The following is a 21,153-nucleotide window of genomic DNA, read 5'->3' on the forward strand; positions in this document are numbered from 1 at the left end:
AGTTACGTACATGATACTATGTCCGCGGAAAGTATCATTTGAGAAGCAAACATTGTTGTCGGTTCGATGGCTATAAGTTCGCTAATAAGATAACGAAAACGATGGAGGTTACTTAATTCCGTCTTCCACCTGAAATAAATTATTGCAAAATGTAAGTGCAATGCAATCGTTTAATAACGAAGGGTTCAACTTTTTTGCTGGTTTACTATTGTCGGAGTATCGATACTGAATTACTTTCAAATTGAAAATATATGGTTAAGTAGTTCATATTTTTGAAAATTCTTTGTGCTAATATTTTGTACTTCAGTGTTCTGTGTATTAATATTTTTTTTTCTATTCTTTGATAATTTTGTGTTTCAATATTTTGTGTTTATATATTCTATATTCTATCGTAACGATACAGTATCCAATATTTCGGTATGCTATATTCCAAGATTTTATATTTCGATATTTTATATTTTTACATCCAACGTTTCAGGTTCTTGCATTTTCATATTCCACGTTCCAGTATTTTGTATTTTAAAATCCTATACTTTAGTAATCTACATTTCTGTACCTATGTATATTCCAGTACACAATATTTTAACGTTTCGTATTTCTATCCCTACATTCCAATATACTATATTTTAGTGTCCTATATTTCTGTGCCTATATTCCAGTATACTATACTTTAATCTCCTATATTTGTATACCTATATTCCAGTACATTATACTATAATCTCCTATATTTCTGTACCTATATTCCAATATACTGTATTTTAGTATCCTATATTTTGGTCTCTATATTCCAGTACACTATATTTTAATATTCCACACTCCAGTATCTTTTACTTTAATATCCTACATTCCGATAGTAAATTTCGTACCTATATTCCAGTATACTATATTTTAGTATCCTATATTTTGATCTCTATATTCCAGTATACCATATTTTAATATTCCACGTTTCAGTATACTTTACTTTAATACCCTACATTTCTATAGTCAATAATCAAATCACGTCTTCCACTGTTCTTCACATCGTGAACAGCGATATTTTTTTACAAATAAAAACACAAAGTTCACGATAATACGGATAAATTGGAAGGCTTCTGTATACGGAGCAAAGGACATATTATCAAACGATCGACACGCCATAAGCAAGATCGCAAAACACCGGTTCAAGGGATGATACCGATCCGGTTGATAGTTTAATATAAATATTTAACGTTATTCAGGATGCGTCTATAACTACGATTACGCGTTATATCCACGTTTCGTATCGTCGCGATCTTTTCTTACGACCGGTTGCTCGGTGTGTTCTCTTTTCCCTCTTCTAGCGTCGACTAACCACGTTGCATCTTCGAATCGTTGCTTCTCCGTTTCGTTCGACGCTACCCAGCATTAGAACCAGCCGGTGACATTAATTTTCGATATTACATAACGAAATTTATCGTAATCATTCCCGACGCCACCGAGACTACTAAATATCACTGCAAAGCGGATCTTGAAAACATACGTCAAACTGGATCAAGTAATTATCAAATTGTACCTTCTTTTTTCTTCTTGCGATATTTACGTACATATCAACGGAACGCGCAACTTGAATTTTATCATCGTAAATCGAACGACTTGTTTCGATGATAATGTTCCCAGAAATCCTCGACGATTAAAGTCGCGCGATGGAAATAGTAAACGAAATAAGTGTATCGCCGATGAAACGTTTAATTAAAATTTGTAAGATCAGGGTGAACCGATTTTCGAATGCAATTTATTCTCAATTGTCGAGCGATTGATATCCAAATATAATAAATCCTTTCACGAGTGTGTTGCTTTAAACGTATAAATAAGCCGAGAAAGCGAAGTTCGGGGTTCCAAAATTCTCTCGAACGAGGTGGCAGGATCGCTCCGGTATTTGGTTTCAGTGATGCACGCGTTTTAGTGGGTTCTGGATTATGGGCCTAAAATTAGTTAACCCCTCCCGTTGCCATCTAACCAAGAGTTTACAAAAAAGCAATCACGACAGTACGGTATAAACAAGCCTGTTAGAGCGACTGCGCGTTCGCGTAAGCTCCTTTCGCGATAAACAACCATTACGAAGATCACTAATACTTTGCTCGTTTTACTCCTGATCCTGCATCAAATTGTCGCCACCGTTGAGATGCCCCATTATTGAGGAAAAATATGCACGAAAAGGGGCAGCACTGTTTTCGCTACGGATTTCTCGCATTCTCTTTTCGAAAAGAACAAAACGCACGATGTCACGCTTTTAGAATTCAAAATTCGGGAAACTTTTGAAAACGAGGAAATTTTCGATACGACGCGCTATGATCGTAGGAATTAAAAAATTTTCTTTTTAATTTTGTCATTTTTAAGAAAGAGTACATTCTGCCCTTTGAGAAATAGACTAGATATATAGTAGAAATAATTTCTGGTTTAACGTTTCAGTTTTTTTCGAACATTTTATTAAAGCGTTGTTCGTTGAAAATAAAACAAGAACAATTCCAAGAAATTCGAAAAACGAGATTAAGACGTTGAGTGTTTCTATTCTCAAATTAATTGTATATTTGTTTTTAAAAATTTGCAAATCTTTTTCAAATTGATTATTTAACGTTATTCAGTTTAGAATATTGCCCGGTTTATTGTTAACGATTGAAAGTTAATTACATTTTCTAGATTCGAAGAAGTAAGTACTTTTCGCGTTTGATTTTCTATCGAAGAGTAAATTCTCAATTTTCTCAACATGCTGGCAATATACGCTGCTAAAAAAACTGTATGACTCAAGCTCTCAAAATTCCATTCTGCTTAATGGTTTGAATTCGTTCCTGCTTGGAATTATTGGATTGTGACGTACGTAGACCATTTCCTACGGTGAAATAAAAATATTTCGAATTGTCTGCCCCTTAGCAATTTTGTCAATTTCTGTGTCGATCACACGGGAAATCTATCACATATTTTCCTAGTGCGTCAGTATTTGTAACTTGGAACGATGCGACACGGATCTGCTTCAATTAACATTTTCAAATCTGTGGTGGGCGTTTCTAAGATTAGTGTCGCCGGAAAAAAATTTAAAAAGCAATGACGTATCGAGTGTTTATTACCGCTCCCACCTACAAAAACTATATAAACGTTATTTTTACCTTCGAGCTTAAAGTTGTGGCGAAAATTAATAGAAATATTACACTTGTTCGTTGTAATCTTATCACTAACGGTATTTCATTAACTCAAGCATGTTTCCGAAACAGATACAATGTAAATAAAGGTGTAAAGAATGACGAATAATTTCAGATATATTTAGAATATTCTAAGCAACTGGTATCTTTATTCGTGTAAAGTGACTGGTGTCTAAATATTGCGCACCGAGTACTTTCTCTCCTGTCTCGACAAAAATGTTTCTTTTACCAAAATGCAACATTGTAAACAAATACCGAACACTCCTGTAATTCCTTTAAAATAAATTTCCGTACCGAAGGTCATTTGAAGGTCACTCTGTGGCACCATACACAAAAGAAGAATACAATTCTACTAAAAAAAAAAAACATTGACTTTTAAATATCGAAAAATATAAATTTGAAACAAATAATTTCTTACTCGTAATATTTGTTTCTCCTAATCAAAGAATCGTTTCTGAAACTTTTTCTCGTATTATCGAAAACAGTCGAAAGTTTTAAATAGATAATCTTGTATACACACTGGTATACGGACTTGCATACAGTGCATTTTACGCAGGCAAAGCTTAATCAATATTGGCGGTCAATTTTCGATGGGAACGACCGTGCGTTATTATTATGGAATATCCGTGAGCATTCTGGCCGCTACAACGCAACACTTCCTATAAACTGTTTACGATGAAACGGAACGAAATTATGGAATATCGTAAAAGAAACGTAAAAGGAGCTTTAACGGGGAACGCAATCGGAAACGTCTCGTTGTCAGGTGACATACGAAGGTGGAGGCCCCTAAAGCTTCGTTCATAGAGCGGCACGAGACACACGGCTGTATAAAGTCGATCCTCCACCGACGGGAGCCGTCAGTTCGGCACGACACCTCTGTAAAGCACGACAGAGAAACTCGTCTCTCGGTATTCTGTAACACGCAGCATGCTACCGTAGCTACGTTTACCTTTGCTTTTTCCACGAAATCTAACACGATCAGTGCGTATGGTGAACAATCGAACGAAAACGTCGAGCGGTGATCTATTCGAATGCAGGTATCACGAGTGTCGCAACGAAACGATCGCGGGCACACGCGGGTAATTCAGTGATCGGCGACTTCGAGATTCTGGAGAACCTGAAATTCGATGTTTAGTTACGACGTTGGTCCGTTCGTCTGAGAAGTAATTCATTCCAGGTGATAATATATGTGATCGAGTGTTAATTCTTGAACATTTTCTCTCAATGTTTATCGTTATGGTTGCACGTTACGAAGGAGGTGTATTTCGAGTACGTAACGACGACAGGTGACCGATCGAATCGATTTCGAAACGTTTCGTTGTAAATCGTGTCCAATCGGAAATTTTCATTATATTCGTGTCTCACGCGTTCGTCGATTTATCCACGAAGATTGGCTCGACAAATCGATCGAACGTCTTCGCATCTTTTTTTACATCGGGGACATGGTTTCGATGCATCACCTCATCGTACTAGATTCTATGTTGGGACAAGCTTGACACGGTTTTTATTTTTCTTTTTACATCGGCCCAGTCACCCTATCGCCGGTTGACACAGCTACAACTAATTAACGTCCACGGAAACGATCGTGGATCTCCGTAATAAACAAAATTTCGTGTAACGGATCGTATTTCGCTTACGTTTTCTCGCTCGCCGGCGTCTTTTAAATACTATGCTAACAAATTCAGCATGAAATTAAGATACGCACGGAATGTATCGGACGGTATGGTCATTCAAGAGTCGAAAACGTGCCAGACTGTAATAGAGATTTCTACGACCGACCGAAGTATGACGTGAACCTCTTTGCTCCACCAGACAGCTGTAACATTTTTTACCGCCGCGCGAGAGGATTTTTATTTTTCTCTTTTTATCGCGATACACACGGAACAGCTTAAGCCGGACTGTATCGCACAAATCTAAATTTACGTTCCTTTGATGAGTTCTACGTCTATTTTCGTATTCGAATGCAAGTGGCCTTGACTTTGTGCCCTTCTTAACACGTCGAACTTTCGTGCCCCGCAACCTGCGAGCGGTTAACCCTGCGGCGAGAAAAAGAAAAGAATTTATGAACGTTTCAAAATATTTCAACACGGTTCAAAGTTCATCTCGTAACAGCTCGAGTGATTGTCAATACCTTGTCGATAACGGCGAGGTCGTTTCTCGATAGAGTTACGTATTTTTCTACAAATAATTGCATCTTCCGCGTGATATAATTTCTTTAGGTCAATAGAAAGAGTATCGATTACAGCCCCATGCGTGAAATTGATGAATAATACATTGATAATATAGGATCGTAAATCGCTTACTGCAATGTCGTTCAAGATCCTGACGCAAACCTCCTACATAGACGCTGATAAAATATCGCGTTCACTGTTTAGTTTATTCGACCGAGAAATAGAAAAATGAGAATAAAATTCGCATTCGCTCGTCATCCCTCGAATCCATGCTCGAGCTTTCCCAAGGTCGAATTAAAATATTCGAAGCACAGAGACGTGAAATAATTCGTGGAAATTTCTCAGAGTATATGAAAAAAGAAACGTAAGGTTCGCTTGAGTGGAAAATTTAAAATACAATGAAGATAGAGGTAAAGAAAAATGTGATCGTAACGTAGAGAAATTGATCGAAAACCTCGCTAGGTTGGAAGATTGAAATAATAAAAATGAAATAAGTGAAAGACAATTACAAAAGCGTTGAAGTACAATTTTGTAAAAATAAGGATACAAGTATCGGTTTATCGATGTAAATGATATAAAACGTATATAGGGGAGAATATTAACGAATCTGCGTTTTTCGTACGAATTTGTTGAAAATTTATTTTCACGAGACAATAATCGCTACCGCGGAAACGGGACGTTGTTGCCAATAAAACGTCAACGGATCGCGTCTGTATCCACCGTAGGAGTGTCTTATCCGTTGTAGTTCGGGAGGAAATTTCTTTTTTCGTCGTTGGGGCTTTTTGCAAACCGTCTATTAATAGCCCGCGATCCCCGGCGGGTCGATAATCATAAAAATAAACGTTATTCCGTGTTACGTCGGGATTTGCGTAAGTAGATTCATCCGAACGGCTCCATTCTTTCCGTGGTGTTTTGATTGCAATAAAGCAACGCGGTATCGTAAACCTCGCCGGGTGAAAAAATAGACAACGTAACGAGGAGCCGAGACGTTCGTTGAGGTTTCGATGAGGCTGTTGAACTGCTCCTGTCGAAGCGCGATCAGCAAACCCATTGTAAACCGCTGTTACATAATCGAGGAGTGAATTCTAAGATACGGGCGCGTAAAAATAGAACGATTTTAAAATTCGTGGCGGCGGAGGCGTGAAAAATTCGAGAGAGCATCTCGCCGAAAGGTTTAAAGAGGTTCGCATTGTATAAACATGTATATAAGTGTCTGTAAAATATATATATATATAAATGTATAGAAATGTGTGCGTTTGTGTGTGTTTGCTTGCATACATACATATATACATATACATATATATATAAAAATATGTGTATGTATATAATAAATATATTATATTATATATATATTATATAAATATGTATATATATGTATGGGTATGTATGTATATCAAACACTTTGTCTCCATTTCGCGGCAATGATTAATTGATGCATACACACGAGTATGAAATATTACGCTGCTAATGTATTCTGTAGTGCTTTGCATTCGAACGACATACGAATGGCAACCGAATACGTATCGCGTAATTCATACGCGCGCATATGGGACTACTTATCACGCTCTTACCGTGCACTTAACGTGTAATGTTTAAACGGCAATAGCCCGCAATTAATATGCGAGCACGCCGGCGCTTATACGAATAAATAATCGGCGAATAATTTAATTACGCCCCTGGATCGTTGAATAACTGGCCGCGAATCCGACAAAGCGTGTTTTCTGAGTCGCTGAATATTCCGAGCGATTATTATACAGGTGGTTTCAAGCATTATGGATGCAAATTTAAATGACTCGTGCAGTTCGTAACATGCAACGAAAAATTCACGGATATTCGATCCGTTTAATTTATTCCATTCTTGATATTTCGATAGTTCGGTCTGTCAATTATCACGTGATCCCTGAATGGATATATCCCGCGTGGAATTTATTTTAATAAAGCCGAGCTCGCGCGGTACTCCTCTCTTACGTGAAACATTCTTTCCGTCCCTGTCTCCGAGCTTCACCGTTCGGTTAATCCCCGAACGAGTGGTTCTTTTCCCGAAAGTTGCAAATAAAATTGAGAAAGAATTGTACTATTCCTTACAACAGGTACACACTTTCCAGGAAATATATAAAAATTTACAAAAGAAACGCGAAAGTAGATGAGAAAAAGTTCTATATCCTATATACGTTTAAATATTAACTACACACCGGTAATTTTACAACTTTATCTTCTCACCGTGTATATAACTATTTCAAATTTCCAGTGTAGTTGTCGATATTCGTGTTTCGTGTTCCCCTGGCTCTTATCGATCAACGTCGATAATAAACGCCTTTGTACCAAGGACGAAAAAACGAAAAAAAAAAGAAAAGAACAAGCGTACGTTTCGATCGCATCTACTTTCCCTCTCTGGATGTTTACGAGCGTCTCTGTTTTTACGAGAACTAACAATTCCGCGACACCCAGCGCCCGGAGTCGCTTTCGTTCGGAGTCGAACGCGTCGATTGGTCTCGCGTTCGGGTTAATTTTCTTTGAAATTTAGCACAGAGTCCGGTAACGATAATTTAAAACTACCGACCGATTACGTTTAATTAGGCCCGCAATAATTTCACGTTCTTATTGGCCAGGCGGCGCATAAATTCCCGGTTACATTCATTCGTTACGATCGCAGATGTGCAATCGCGTCCCGACGCGATTCGAACGCGCCGGCGAATGCACGTGAGCGAATGATCCTTCGCTCGCAACCAGTCCACCATAATTTGTCGAATTGGAGCGGCGGTATGACACTCGGCGGCAAATACGCGGATAAACAATCGATTAGCGGCGAGATAATGTAACATTCTTAATTGAGATCGATCTACCGTAACCGGCCACGTGGCGCCATCGAATGAGAGAGAGAACGAACGAACGATCGATCGCGCCCCGCAACGATTTTCAAAGTGGAACTTTCGATCGCGCGTAATTCAGAATTAAAACAGCCGCGGAATGTCTATCGAGCGTAGAAAAATATCCACGGCGCACTTTCAGCGAATAATTCTGTGTAGGAGCGATTACGTTCGACAGGTCGACGCACGACTAATATAGATTCCCGTCCAACGCTCACTAACAACTGGAGCATGAAAGCATTATGTGCGCGTATATACGTACACGAGCCGATGGCTTCGCTAATATCTAATTTCCTTCGTGTCGCGTTATCAGCCGTTTCTCACGATGCGAAATATCTCGATCGGGCATCGATTCGATCCTGACGGAGCATCCCTCCGGCCGCCATTTTTCTCCATCGAGCGTTACTGCTTTCTCTGTACAGAGTTGTATATAGTTCGACAATTTTTATTACGCGTCGTTCATTCTGAACTGTTAATTTGTTAACGAAGACAATACGAAGATAGAGAAAAAAATCGAGAAATCTATTTTAGGAGAGTTTCTAAATGCTTTCTTCTTGCGTTGGAGACTGTGAGGTCATCAAAGGATCTCGATCGTAAGAATTTGTAGTTGTATATAGTTCGACAATTTTTATTACGCGTCCTTCATTCTGAACTGTTAATTTGTTAACGAAAATAATACGATGACAGAGAAAAGAATCGAGAAATCAGTTTTAGGGAAGTTTCTGAATGCTTTCTTTTTGCGTTGAAGACTGTGAGATCATCAAAGGATCTCCATCGTAAGAATTTGTTCGTTAATTTGTCGTTCCTCGTTTGATAACTCGGTTTTACGTTTGTAAGATGTCATTGTAGTTTGTCGAACGATTCGAAGTGTATCGAGAATTTTCAAACGAAAATTTCGGTCTTTAACAATCAGAGACATTGCTGAATATAGATCGAGGATCTTCTTTAATTATAGAGTGTGGAAAGATCGTAACTCGAACAGGAAACGTTTATGGATTCAGGTCTCTGTCGCACTTCTTTATCATTACAGCGAGAAGAATACGTTCCTAAAACTGAAAGTTTTATTTTTGGAGCACCCTGTATATAAGAAGAGCACCGTCTCCTTGTTGACTTTGTAAGATTAACTGCGTACGAGTAATCGTCCAAATTCACTTTTAGAACTTGAAATAATTATCACAATGCATTGATCCGCACCTCTGTTCTTAAGAAACTATATATCTCACATTATAAAAACTTCAATTTACGGAATGATATTTGTATTAATTTCTTCGGTCTGTTCGAAAGACACGAATGAAACGTTAACTACTGAGAAGAATTTTTAAAAGGTGATAATTTGAAAGAAAACCACTTAACAACGAATATTACGTTGTTGATAGATCGTACTTTCGAGTTAACCGGTGCATATAAAATCAGTGTCGCGTAATTTTTCCGATACGCGATAACTCGATCCAAATATCTCGCACAAAGTATTGTGTACATTTTTTCGAAACGAAAGCATCGCTAATTTTAAAACACAACTGGCCAAGATCATAATTACGTTTACAGAGTGTATTAGAAATTCCTTTTCGAGTTATCTTTGTTCAAATTTTTCTCGGTAAATATTGTTTTACATATACCGAGGCGCTAATCTTTTGCCGACAATCTCGCGGCACACAATGCTCGCTATTGTTGGACCGTTTTATTTCTCGATTTGTTGCGTAACGAATTCGAAACGAGTCACCGAGTACTCGGAAAGCCAACGATTTGGGAAGAATCACGGCGAACCGAAATGAAGCGGGAGTCGGTAATTTGCTGATAGTGCAGGCTGCAGCATCGTTCCGAAAAATGGGGACGCGATGTAAAAATAGTAAGAGATCCGACACCTACCTTGAGGGGCATTAAAAATATTATCCAAAGCTCGGAATATATTTTCGCGTCGAAGAAGTGCATTCGTTCTACAAGAGGCAGAAATAGCAGATTTTTCAAACAACCCTAAAAATACCGGTCGATTTCCTAAGAAACGGTTGGTCATTTCCATCCCCGTGATGAACACTGTAACGTTCATCTACATACATATATATGTATATCCAGCATAATCGGGAACCGCGGTTTACATTAAATTATCGTCCCTAATAAATATTACAATAAACAGTATCGTCTCAACGAACAAATTGGAGAAAGATTTACGCGGCCTGGCTCCGTGCCGTCAGTAGATCGAGTTTATCGAGTGTGATCCACAACGGCGAATAAATAATGGAGGGAAAGTGTAAATTACGCGCGTGGAACGCTGGTAATTTCTGTGGCTCGTGTACGAGCTTGGTACAACACGCGCGAGTTTTCTTTCCGTACATCGTTTCTTAACAATCGCTCCTACACGTTGTAATATTGTCCGTTGGCTTTGCGTCGCGCAACCTACACGATGCACGTGAATTCCTCGAGACGTCGCTGCGAACAAAAACGAATTTCTTCTTCGGGAAATATCCTGCTCGAGACACCCCCACCGTTCGTTTCTCTCCTTTCTCGTGGGTATGAATCACTTATCGATATTTTCCATTTGATAAATATCCGTGACACGCAACAACGTGTACGAATACGCCTCGCGGCGTGTTTCCTCTTTGGGTGTATCGGCTAAGCTTTCGGTGAAAATATCGCGGCGTGGTTCTCACTTCGTCGAGTGTGGCCTGTAATTTGCGCAAAACGTATCGATCATTCTTGTCGGCACTCGGTTTCATTAACCAATTTCAGAGAAAGACACCCGACTCGTTCTTGTTCATCGTGGCAAGGTTCTGGTGTGTATTACCGCGCACGGTCCCCGAGCGAAACCCGCGCGCGACGAAAAATCAGGAAAGGTCGCCGATTTATCGGGGTAGCCTGATGTAATTATACAAACCGTGCCGGTGTTCCCCGATTCTTTTTATCTGGCCTCCGCGACACCGTTTACCACCGTCCGTGTAAATAATTTCCTTATCTCCGCTATCCTTCTATTCGGGTCTAGTACGATCGTTGATCACAATTTAGATATCACCCGGGAAATTCCTCCGTGTCTTTGGAATCCCGTACAAGGTAACACGAGGAACAGTAAATAATACCCGCGAACACCGGTAGAAAAATTTAGATAGGAAAGCCGTGCCGCGAGATAGAGGACTCTGTTCCCGAGGGGAATTGTAGAAATCCGCGACCGGGCGCGATTCAAACGAGAAAAACGAACAGTTCGTTTCTTTTTCTTTCTTTCTTTCTTTCTTTTTTTTTTGTTTTTATTTTTCTTTCTACGGTGGCGGTCGTATATTTGCCACGCCGCTTGTAAATTCATGTTTCATGGATTCCTCACCTTTAAATAGGATAAGTAAGAGGCCATAAATTGTATTGTTTGTTAGTTTCGTATCCTGCTTCGCGAAGAAGGAACAGTGGTCTCCTTCTATCTATTGGAAGGAAGACGTTTTTCGCGCAGCTGTTCTTAAGTACACGTGAAAATCGAATTTATTTAAAGGGTTTATTCCAAGTGGACTCTAGCCTCGTGGGGACGATTTAACGTGCAATTCGGATCTTCGAGACGCAGAAGTTTGTATTATTGTTAGGGATCGTGTGAAATTATTTTTAGAATTCTTGGACAGATTTTTCAAATATTACGTTCGTTACTTACGTTGGTTCGAAACGTAGGAAATGTGTAAAATCGATACCTTGTATCACCGTGTAGCATCATTGCTACAAAGTTTTTCATCGTTCACTGTAATTACGGGTATCTGTTCGTTTTGTTCCGACACATGCTGAAGAAACTTTCTTCTCGTGTTGTAAAAATTCCAGTAATGAATAGTTACCGTCGCGATGCACGCAAGTATCTATTCGTCGAAAATACTACATCTTACGGTAACATGCCTACCTAAGAATTATTTAATTTCAAGGAAAAAATAAGAATTGAAAAATATTGTCGACGTACAGAGCACGGTTAAAATTTTCTGGAAATAGAGTATTCGTTTCGTAGCTGGCCTACTATGGAAACTAGTCAAGTGTGCTAATTAAAATGTGTCACATCCATGACCGCCGTCTTGTACCACAGAAGTAGATACGAGAAGATACCACGATAAATTGTAGGAAATGAGATTAGACAGAGGTTAAAATTAACTTTGATGTAATTGACATGTAGATTCTACTTTGACGATTCATTTCGCGGGAATGTTACCATTGTAATTGAATCTACAAATCGAGGAACGATACAGGTTCGAAACCTACATTTCGAGACATTTGAAAAAACCGCCTTTCGCACTCGTTGAACTTGCGAATAAAATTCTTCTTTTTTTTCCACCGTTTTACGTTCAATGCATTTTACATACAGTTCCGAGATTATTCGAAAATGATAAATTTCAGACTCGTATCGTTCCTCGACTCGTTGATTCGATGAAAGATTTATGGTAGAAAAAAAAAAGAAAGGGAAACGATAAAAATGTACGGTTAACGATCGCTTCGGGTTCTTAATTTGATCGATACTTCTGTTCAAAGGTATACTTCGAAGAGAGTGGTACGCGTACTAAAATTTGTGGAATGAAAGACTGGACGAGACGGGAACCGAAGAAGAAGAAGAAAGTGTGAGTGAAATGTGGAAACGTGATTTCGATGACAGTCGACGAAACTAAAATAGAACCGTAAACCGTGATGCGGTGCGAAACGGCTGCCTGAGGAATCGTGTCCGAGAGAATGATGAAGAATTTTTCGCGTATGCGCTGCGGAACTCGCCGTGAAGAAGACAATTAACGAAGTTACCGAAGATGACGCCTCGATTCTGACGCAGCCCACGAACATTCACCCAAGATGGATCGAGCCGTCCTGTTCGTTCTATTGATATCCTCAACGGTAAGATTTGAACATTAAAGCCGAAACGTTTACTCACGATTTCGTGCGCGCTGTTAAGACACTTGTGGGCCGGCTCCAATTCGGTTCTAACTTCAATGCCAAACTCGTAGATCAAATTAATGTGCAGTCGTTCGAACGCACGCTGTACGCGAACGAAGAAAAAATGGTTAACTGTAAAGCGGCCTCTTTGAAACTGAATTCAAAGGACACGGTGCTCCAACACGAGCGATACGTCATCGATTTTCTAAAGATCTTTTGTAAGCGCACATTTTGTAACTAAAGAGCGATCAGTCACACGGAACGTTTTAATTTGGACAAACACCTTCTGGGTGTCAGCAGTCGTATCTGTGATACCGCTTGATAAATAAGAAATAATCACCGATACTTTCTATTCTTCGAATTTTTTTCACGTAGATGCAGTTTAAAGAGGAAACACGAATTAACGAGGTCTGTGACAGACTGCTTAATGAATGATTTCACGTCGAAAAGAATTAGTTTTCTAATGTATCATGGAGAACTCCGTCGCCTACTTCTCTTGCAGTAAATTATCTTCAACGACCCATTCGGTCTTTTACGATCGACTGATTTTTTAAGCTTATCCAGGGTTACGGACAATGCGTGGAATTTATCAGAACTGTCTTGAAATTCTACGAATTCGATTCTGTCTGCATCGAATCTTCAGTCTTCGAGATCTTCAGGAAATTCAATAAGGAATAATATTAATATTTCCTTTGTTGGAAGTGATGGAGAAAAATCTATTCAACTGTCCTGGCTAGAATTCAATTCCTCTTAATATTTATTTGAAACGTTTAAAAAACAATTTTACAAATAACGAATATACACAATAAAAAGACAAAAAGAATGTAAGAGATAATCATTATCGAGCTGAAAATATAAAACTTGGATATGCAGATCGATCGAAATCTATTCAGCCGTTTAAACGCAAACGTGTTAACAGGACGTCAACGACAATCTTTTATTTAACAATCAGAGTACGAGCATTCTTAGAATACTCTTCTGAAATTTATATCACTATTATAGTTTTCTTTCCGATATATATATATATATAAAAATCAACTCTTGTTTAGAAGGCATAATATACCCATTACCGAGTCACTTTTCATCGTGTAAAAATAATTAGTTCGCGATCTCCGGTGAGAAATTCGGAGCAGGTAAATTTGAGCAATCGGTAAATTAATTTTTAATCGATTTCAATGCGCAAACAAGCATTCTTAGAATATCCTTTTGAAATTTATATCACTATCATACTTTTCTTTCCGATGTATGTATAAAAATCAATTCTTGTTTAGAAGGCATAATATACCCATTATTGAGTTACTTCTCATCGTGTAAAAATAATTAGTTCGCGATCTCCGGTGAGAAATTCGTAGTAGGTGAATTTGAGCAATCGTTAAATTAATTTTTAATCGATTTGAATGCGCAAACGAGCGTCAAGCCGCGCCCCGAGTAAGAAATTACGAAGGACGCGAGCAACGGTGGCTATCGTTCGTGTCGCGTACGAATATTATAATTTATACGCTCCACGAAAATCGTTGTCCCGCGTCGTCATCCAAAGTGATTCGTTGAAAGACAAATTACAGGATATCTGGCGCCTCGTGCTTCAAGCCCGTCCACGTTCAAGCGTTCGTTCTCAGCACATGCTGAAAAGCACGGACGTGGAGAGCACCACATTTTTTTTCTTCCCCTTTCACTTCTTCTTTTTCGATCTTTCGTTGTTGTTTTTTTCGTCGCGCGAGAAAACCGAGAGAGCCGTGGAGGAGCCTCGCTTCTTGGCAGCTTACCACCACGGGCCAATAAAAAGTATTACACGGCCGTGTCTCCTTCGTGTCACGTTGATAAGAAACTCTTTTTGGGAGCATCTCTTTATCCGTGCGTGTCACTAAAATTCGTCGAAAGCGTGTCGGTGTATTTTTTCCTGACACCGTCGAGTAGGAGCTCCTCTCGAGGTTCCCTCGTTCCTTTTTCGTCAAGTTTTCGGGGTACCGGTACCGTAGTATTTACGTTTTGGAGCAGATTCCTGAAGCTTGTCTCGCTTGTAAATTTATTCCATGAAAAATACAACTTTCACCCCGCTTCTTGTCCACTACTTGCTCAATTTATTGTACCCTCGGTGCAGTAGGTGTTCAAAAACCGACGTAAACAAAGTATCAAGTTGCCGAAGAAGTTCGTCATTGACTTCTTTAGCGGAACGCAAATCTTGCCTCTTAAAAGGCGAATAACGAACGATTGGAATTCTTCGACAATGTTTCGTGAACTGGAGAAATAGACAATTCAGAGAAAATGGAGAAATTTGGTGGAATAGAAATGGATACAAAGTATTCATCGGATACCAATGGAAATGAAGTGTTTAGTATTGTCGTACACACTCTTCAAAAACGTTTCATTAACCGAGTCAAGTGATATTTCTTAAAATGAAAATTCAGAAGACGGAATAAAATTCGGTAAAATGTGATTAAAGATCACTAATGAAAATTTTCAATGTTGATATTCTATTGCTTTCGAGAAGATGCATTCTACCTACATTGTTATTCGAACAAAAGTTCGCAAAAAAGTATGCTTCCAATCCCACCATAAAATCAGTAATACTTTTCCCAACTGTATTCACTGTTCTTAATGGTCGTGCTGTCCCGTTTCATACAAATATTATCTTCTTCGATGTATTTTTCATTCTCGTTCTTTCTCTTTTTGAAATAGTATACCATTAAAAGGCACAACGAATGATTCTTCACGCCCAAAACGACCTAAATTTTTTAACTCTTAAATCAGAGATAACCGATACAACGTACAAAGTTTCCCTCGAACATCTGCGAATTAATTTATTCGCGATAGTCAGTTCTTAGAAAAGATGTTTCAACTCTAACGTAACTCCTTTACAGTACACCGACAGTAAATGTTTCTGCGAAACAATTTTCCGCGGTAACAGTCTTCTAGGATTTTCAATATTCTGCGCCAAAAATGTGACACTAAATTCCAAACAATATCATTCAACGAACACCATTAACCATTCCTTCGAACGGCCGTTACCTTTGTTTAAACTCGCTCCGTTGGAATTTTACATTTTCACGTGCGTATGTATTTATTCATCGAGGACCAGAACTTCCGCGCGAACATTATGAAGCAATTAATGATCCGAGTATCCGGAATAATGGTGAAATGAATTCCACGGGTTTGCGGGCAGCCGAAAGTGGCACGGAACGCGTTCAGCAAATCGGCGCCGCGTGTTTGGTAAACTGGGCAATGTTTCCGCGTCGAGCAGCTAATGAATCGTCGCCAGTATTCGTCATTAGTTTAATCGGGCTTATTATTGCCATTTTCACGGCCTAACGAGGCCCACTGGTCGCGAAAGGGTAAGTAGTCGCTGGGTATTCCTTAATGAACGCTTGTGTTTTAAAATTACCATGAATAAACCGCGGGTTCGCGACCGTCGCGTTTAAACCGGTTCTTTTTCTTTATTTTTTTTTCTTTTTTCGCGTCCATTAGGAACTATGACGAATAAAATGATGCCGGTGAAACGTACATCGGCGAAACGAGCCCTGGGTTTCGCATAAAACGTAGATAAATCCCAAAGAACAAAGTAGGTCTGAATCAGAAACGGTTCGAGGGGCGCGTTACACGTAAAAGGAATTCCAGCGATAAAATGGAAAAAGGAGAAGAGTGAACGATAAAAGAAGAAAGAAAGAAATCAGCGAACGGTGTTTTTCTGGAAGAGACCGATGAGTCGTCTGCGTTGCAGGAACAAAAGGTATCGCGACGTCGCGGTGAGAGAAAGGAAATAAAAGTCCGACGAACGGAATCATTGTGCACAACGTGACCAAAAATGGCGACACACTCGCCGTAGCTGTTTATTGCTTCTGCGTCAACCGCACCCTCGTTAATTATCATAAAGGACACGTCAGGACACTTCGCGGCGTGTCGTTCGAATTTTTTTCAACTATCGCCTCGATGGGGATTTTTAATAATCGTGGGAAAAGGTTAAGTGAACGCGTACGTTAAGAATGTTTTATTAAATAACGGCACTCACGGTCAACGGGTACGAGAAAATATCGTTTGGAAATTGTAGAAACACCGTGGGTGTAAAAATTCAGGTACATAGTTGCGCGTTCTCGATGAAACTTTTACGATTCTCCGAGTAACGAGCAATTAATCTCCATCGTGTCTTTAACTTTGTTCTCCCTCACGTGTAAATGTCTATGCAAATTCGTCTTAATACACGGTGCACCATATTTCCAATTAATTCGAAAACGATTCGAATCTCGACACAACACTCCGGAGATTACCGATAAATCACCGGCTAGATTGTTCCCTCGTTCGAAGTGTACATTTGTTCTCTACCGCCAATAAAAATATAAATTACAGTTACTGCCGCAAAAGTCGTAACGATACGTTCGTATTCGTTCGGAACGAAAACACTGCGATGGACGGAACGATCGATCGTAAAAAAAAAAGAAAAAAAAGAGAGAGAAGAAAAAAAAAAGAAACGAGAACCCAGCAAGCCACTACCCTTTGACAAGCAAACGAGATGTTGTTTTATTAGCACGATTCAAATGTCGCTCGTAAATTGCGCCGTTTAATTGTGGCGAGCGAACGACGCCGATTTTTTTTTTCCGCGGATGAGCAGAAACCCGTCCGCGATGTCCAAGGTCTATCTAGGAAGTTCCATATTGCGTGGAACGCATTCCTGTGGTTAAATGTTGCGAGTAACGCGTATTCTTAGACCGGTCAGATAGCACATTAGAACAGATTCAAGCGTGTGTAGATCCACGCCGCTTTTAAGTGTTGCAGGAAGCGGCCACGGTTCAGCCTTTATCCTTGATCCAAATTCAACGTCCAAACCGCGTTCTCGAGTGTCTTTCTTTTCAGGCATTGAGTTCTGTTCATTAATCACGCGAATTGATAGCTATTGTCATATTGTCCACGTTGCTGCTTAAGGTTGTCGTTGGTTAACCGTCCGTTCCACAACCACGTCACCCTTATTACAATTCAACGGTTCTTTTTATATACGATAATATTCAAATCGAATCTTTTCACCGATGGGAGCTTATTCTACGGACGAGCCGAATTCTAACCGAGGAAAATGGGTTCTACGATCGCGTCAATTGGCCGTACGTCGACCATCGTCGTTCTTATTGAATCGAAAGGAAGAATAAGGACGGAGAATCACCCTCGTTCTAATTCAACGGTTTTCCGATATACGATAACATTCCAGATAATATTCAAATTGATTCTTTTCACGACGAGAGTTCATACGTCGTACGAACGGGCTTCAAATCGAAGAAAATACGTTTCATAATCGCGGTAAGTGGTTGTGTACGGTCGATTATTGTACTTCTCGTTGAAACGAAAAGATGAGTACGAAGAGAAGTAATATGTTACGAATTCGAGGGTAATGAGACGCGAGGATGAATTCTTGTTGAAGTTAGAAACTGAAAAATGAGACAGTAGTATTTCAAGAAATGACGTAGCACCGGTTACACGGTTATAATTCATGAAGAGGTGCAATGTTGCAAAACCTTGGTAAATGCAACCTTGTCGTTTGTTTCCAGCATTGACAGCTGGACGTGACGGTCACTTAGCAACAAATGAAATTCTAGGTGGAAATATTCCGTTTGGGATAAAAGCAGACCGTTCGTACGAGATAATTACACGAGTGTAAATTACAACGTTTCAGTAATTAGCGACCTTCTTCGTAGACCTATTTTGCAAAATGATGTCGCGTCGCGTAGAAGCAGAAATATATTTCTCGGTATCTTCTGTATTGTGTGATATCTTTCGAAAAACGAGTTTCTTTGCACGAATTGGTAATGTATCTATTCCAGTACCTGGAAGAGATAATTCTTAATTATTGTTAGACATAACAAATTTATTCTCACCTCGATATGTTTACGTGGTAGTATTCGCCAGCTGTTTTAATATAGCCTTGAAATAACTGTTGATCGAACGTGTAATAAATTCTATAGGTAATTTAAACGCGGTATACTTGAATTTCTTCTCGATCCGACTGTCCTTGTTCCGTGTGTGCCCATAAATACGAATACATGTAAGACGATTTAATTTTTCAGATTATTTTACAAACGTTATCGGTACGGCTACGAGATTTAACAGTAGAATGCGGTAACCACTAAAACCCATTACCCGGTGTCGAAAAAGGAGAACCTATAGTCATATTCGACGCTGATAAGTTGAAGGAACTCATCCGCGAACAGAGGTGGTGCGCGCCGCGCGAGATGATAGTTTGATAGATCGAATTAAAAACGTGGTGTATCTTCCACCGTGGATAAGTTGCGTATGATCCATCCAGGAAGTTCAGCGTCTTGCAGCGTTTCCTCGTTTTCGTGTCACGCGCGGGCCACGTGTACGCGGGCCAGGGCATTGTAATAAATTACAAATGTTTCGTAGCTTCCTGTAAATGGTTTGCCTGCGAAGACCGCTTCTCATTTATCATAGTAAATAAACGTTGCGTTCCAGCAAACGTCTCTATAGTCTTGTAACGAGGTAAACCCATGTATCTTGAATTGCAATTATTAATAGGCATTGTCCGATAATGCCTGACACCTTATTTTCAACGAAGCGGGTATAAGATAAAAATGAAGAAAAGAAACTAATTTACGAATAACAACACCACGAATCGAATTTCAATCGTTTCTACTCGGTGTTCAATTTCTTTTTACGAAACTTTCTTTTTATCAATTTTACGAATTCTTTTTATCAATTTTGCGTTACGAGTAATGTTTCACGAAATTGTTTCGTCGTAAATAATTTTTGACGAAAGTTGAACGATCAGTTCCTTTCACGATGTAGCTAAGGTCTCAATTAAATCTCGTTTCTCCTTGCGTAATCAATTTGCTCTTACGGGCGCTTACTCGACTGACAGTAGGAAGATATTTATTCATGGACCATCAGTTTCGTCTCTCGTTTCTTCCCCTGCGTCATGACACGTGGTTAGTGCAGGGTCATGATCGCGCAGGTTGCAATCACTCGACTTTCTTTGCTCGTCGATCGAGCGTCACATGCTGTTCAAATCTTCATCGTCGCGGCTTGGTTTCACTCGTGCCCGAGCTCCGATCTCTTCTTCTTCTTCGATCATTAACCTATCGTGCGTTGCTCCATTAAACGTCAAATCTTTTTCAATATATTTCCTTGGTACTCTCGTCCCACATATTTTACATTTATTCTCATCTTCGGTGCAGAAATTTCTTCTATCTACTTCTGGTCTATCTCTTACAGAACTCGTAACTCTATACAAGTATTAAACGAACACAGATATTTCGATATACATTACAATCCAGATACAAATTATTTACAAACATAAAATTCTATCCAATCGATACTTCCTACGTCAGAACTGATCAAGCATCGAAATCTTTCGATGAAATAATATCAGCTTGTTCGAAAAGTCATTTCGTCTTCCAAAATGAAGAATATATAACTCAATAAAATATTTACACGCTCTAAAAAAATCGTGTTTCATTTTCACCAAAAAAAAACAACCCAAATGACTTTCCAAACAACCCAATACAATTACAGATCAATTCCTATCGTTCGACATTCGAAACCTGATCGTTTGCATTATTGATCCAAGAATACCTATTACAAAGTGAAATTCTAACGTCTCCCGTTAGAAATTTTAACGAATGAAATCCTGACGCTCCGATACGGAAAAATAGGAGACCAAGCCGGCGGCTAATTGACGGGTAATTAAATCTCAATCCGTGCATCCTCGAGTGTACCGTGTAAGACGCTCGAACGAATCCATCCGTCGCGTACACCGTGTCCATAGAACCATCAAACGTAATACACGCGGAGGAAAATACAATTTCGCGCGTAAAATTGGCCGGACGATGTTACGGGCAGTTTGCGCAAAACCGTTTCACGGTTTCGAGGAATTCTCGAGTCCGTATTTTCACGCCTCTCGAGCCGTTGAGCACCCCGGTGCCGGATATAATTGACTTTCCACTAGATAAGACCGGATTCCATGGCGTCGAATTCGAAATGCTTTTTCACGGTGGTCCGACAGCCCGATGCGTGTCGAGAGGCGCGTCCAACTCGCGCCTCGTCGGCGATTCGTCTGGTTCGCGCGAGCAACGAGACCCGAGGCGTGCTTGCAACCTGCTCGCGCGA

At 39.6% G+C, this 21,153-nt stretch overlaps 1 protein-coding gene across 3 annotated transcripts in view; it reads left to right on the forward strand.

The window, feature by feature from the left end:
- The window catches only part of LOC143152280 (thrombospondin type-1 domain-containing protein 4), a 65,963-nt gene that overhangs the window by 21,695 nt on the left and 23,115 nt on the right, over positions 1–21,153 (forward strand). Inside the window, exons 1-2 of one of the 3 annotated variants that reach the window (XM_076322221.1) lie at positions 4,027–4,329; positions 12,664–13,014. In XM_076322221.1, coding sequence (XP_076178336.1) covers positions 12,973–13,014 — 42 coding nt within the window. In that variant the 5' untranslated portion in view covers positions 4,027–4,329; positions 12,664–12,972. Of the gene's footprint in view, positions 1–4,026; positions 4,330–12,663; positions 13,015–21,153 lie in introns of those variants that run through there. The other 2 variants (XM_076322222.1, XM_076322223.1) reach the window with 2 other exon arrangements.

This window comes from Ptiloglossa arizonensis, chromosome 10 (assembly GCF_051014685.1).
Source record: "Ptiloglossa arizonensis isolate GNS036 chromosome 10, iyPtiAriz1_principal, whole genome shotgun sequence".
In the NCBI taxonomy this organism is placed as follows: Eukaryota; Metazoa; Arthropoda; class Insecta; order Hymenoptera; family Colletidae; genus Ptiloglossa; species Ptiloglossa arizonensis.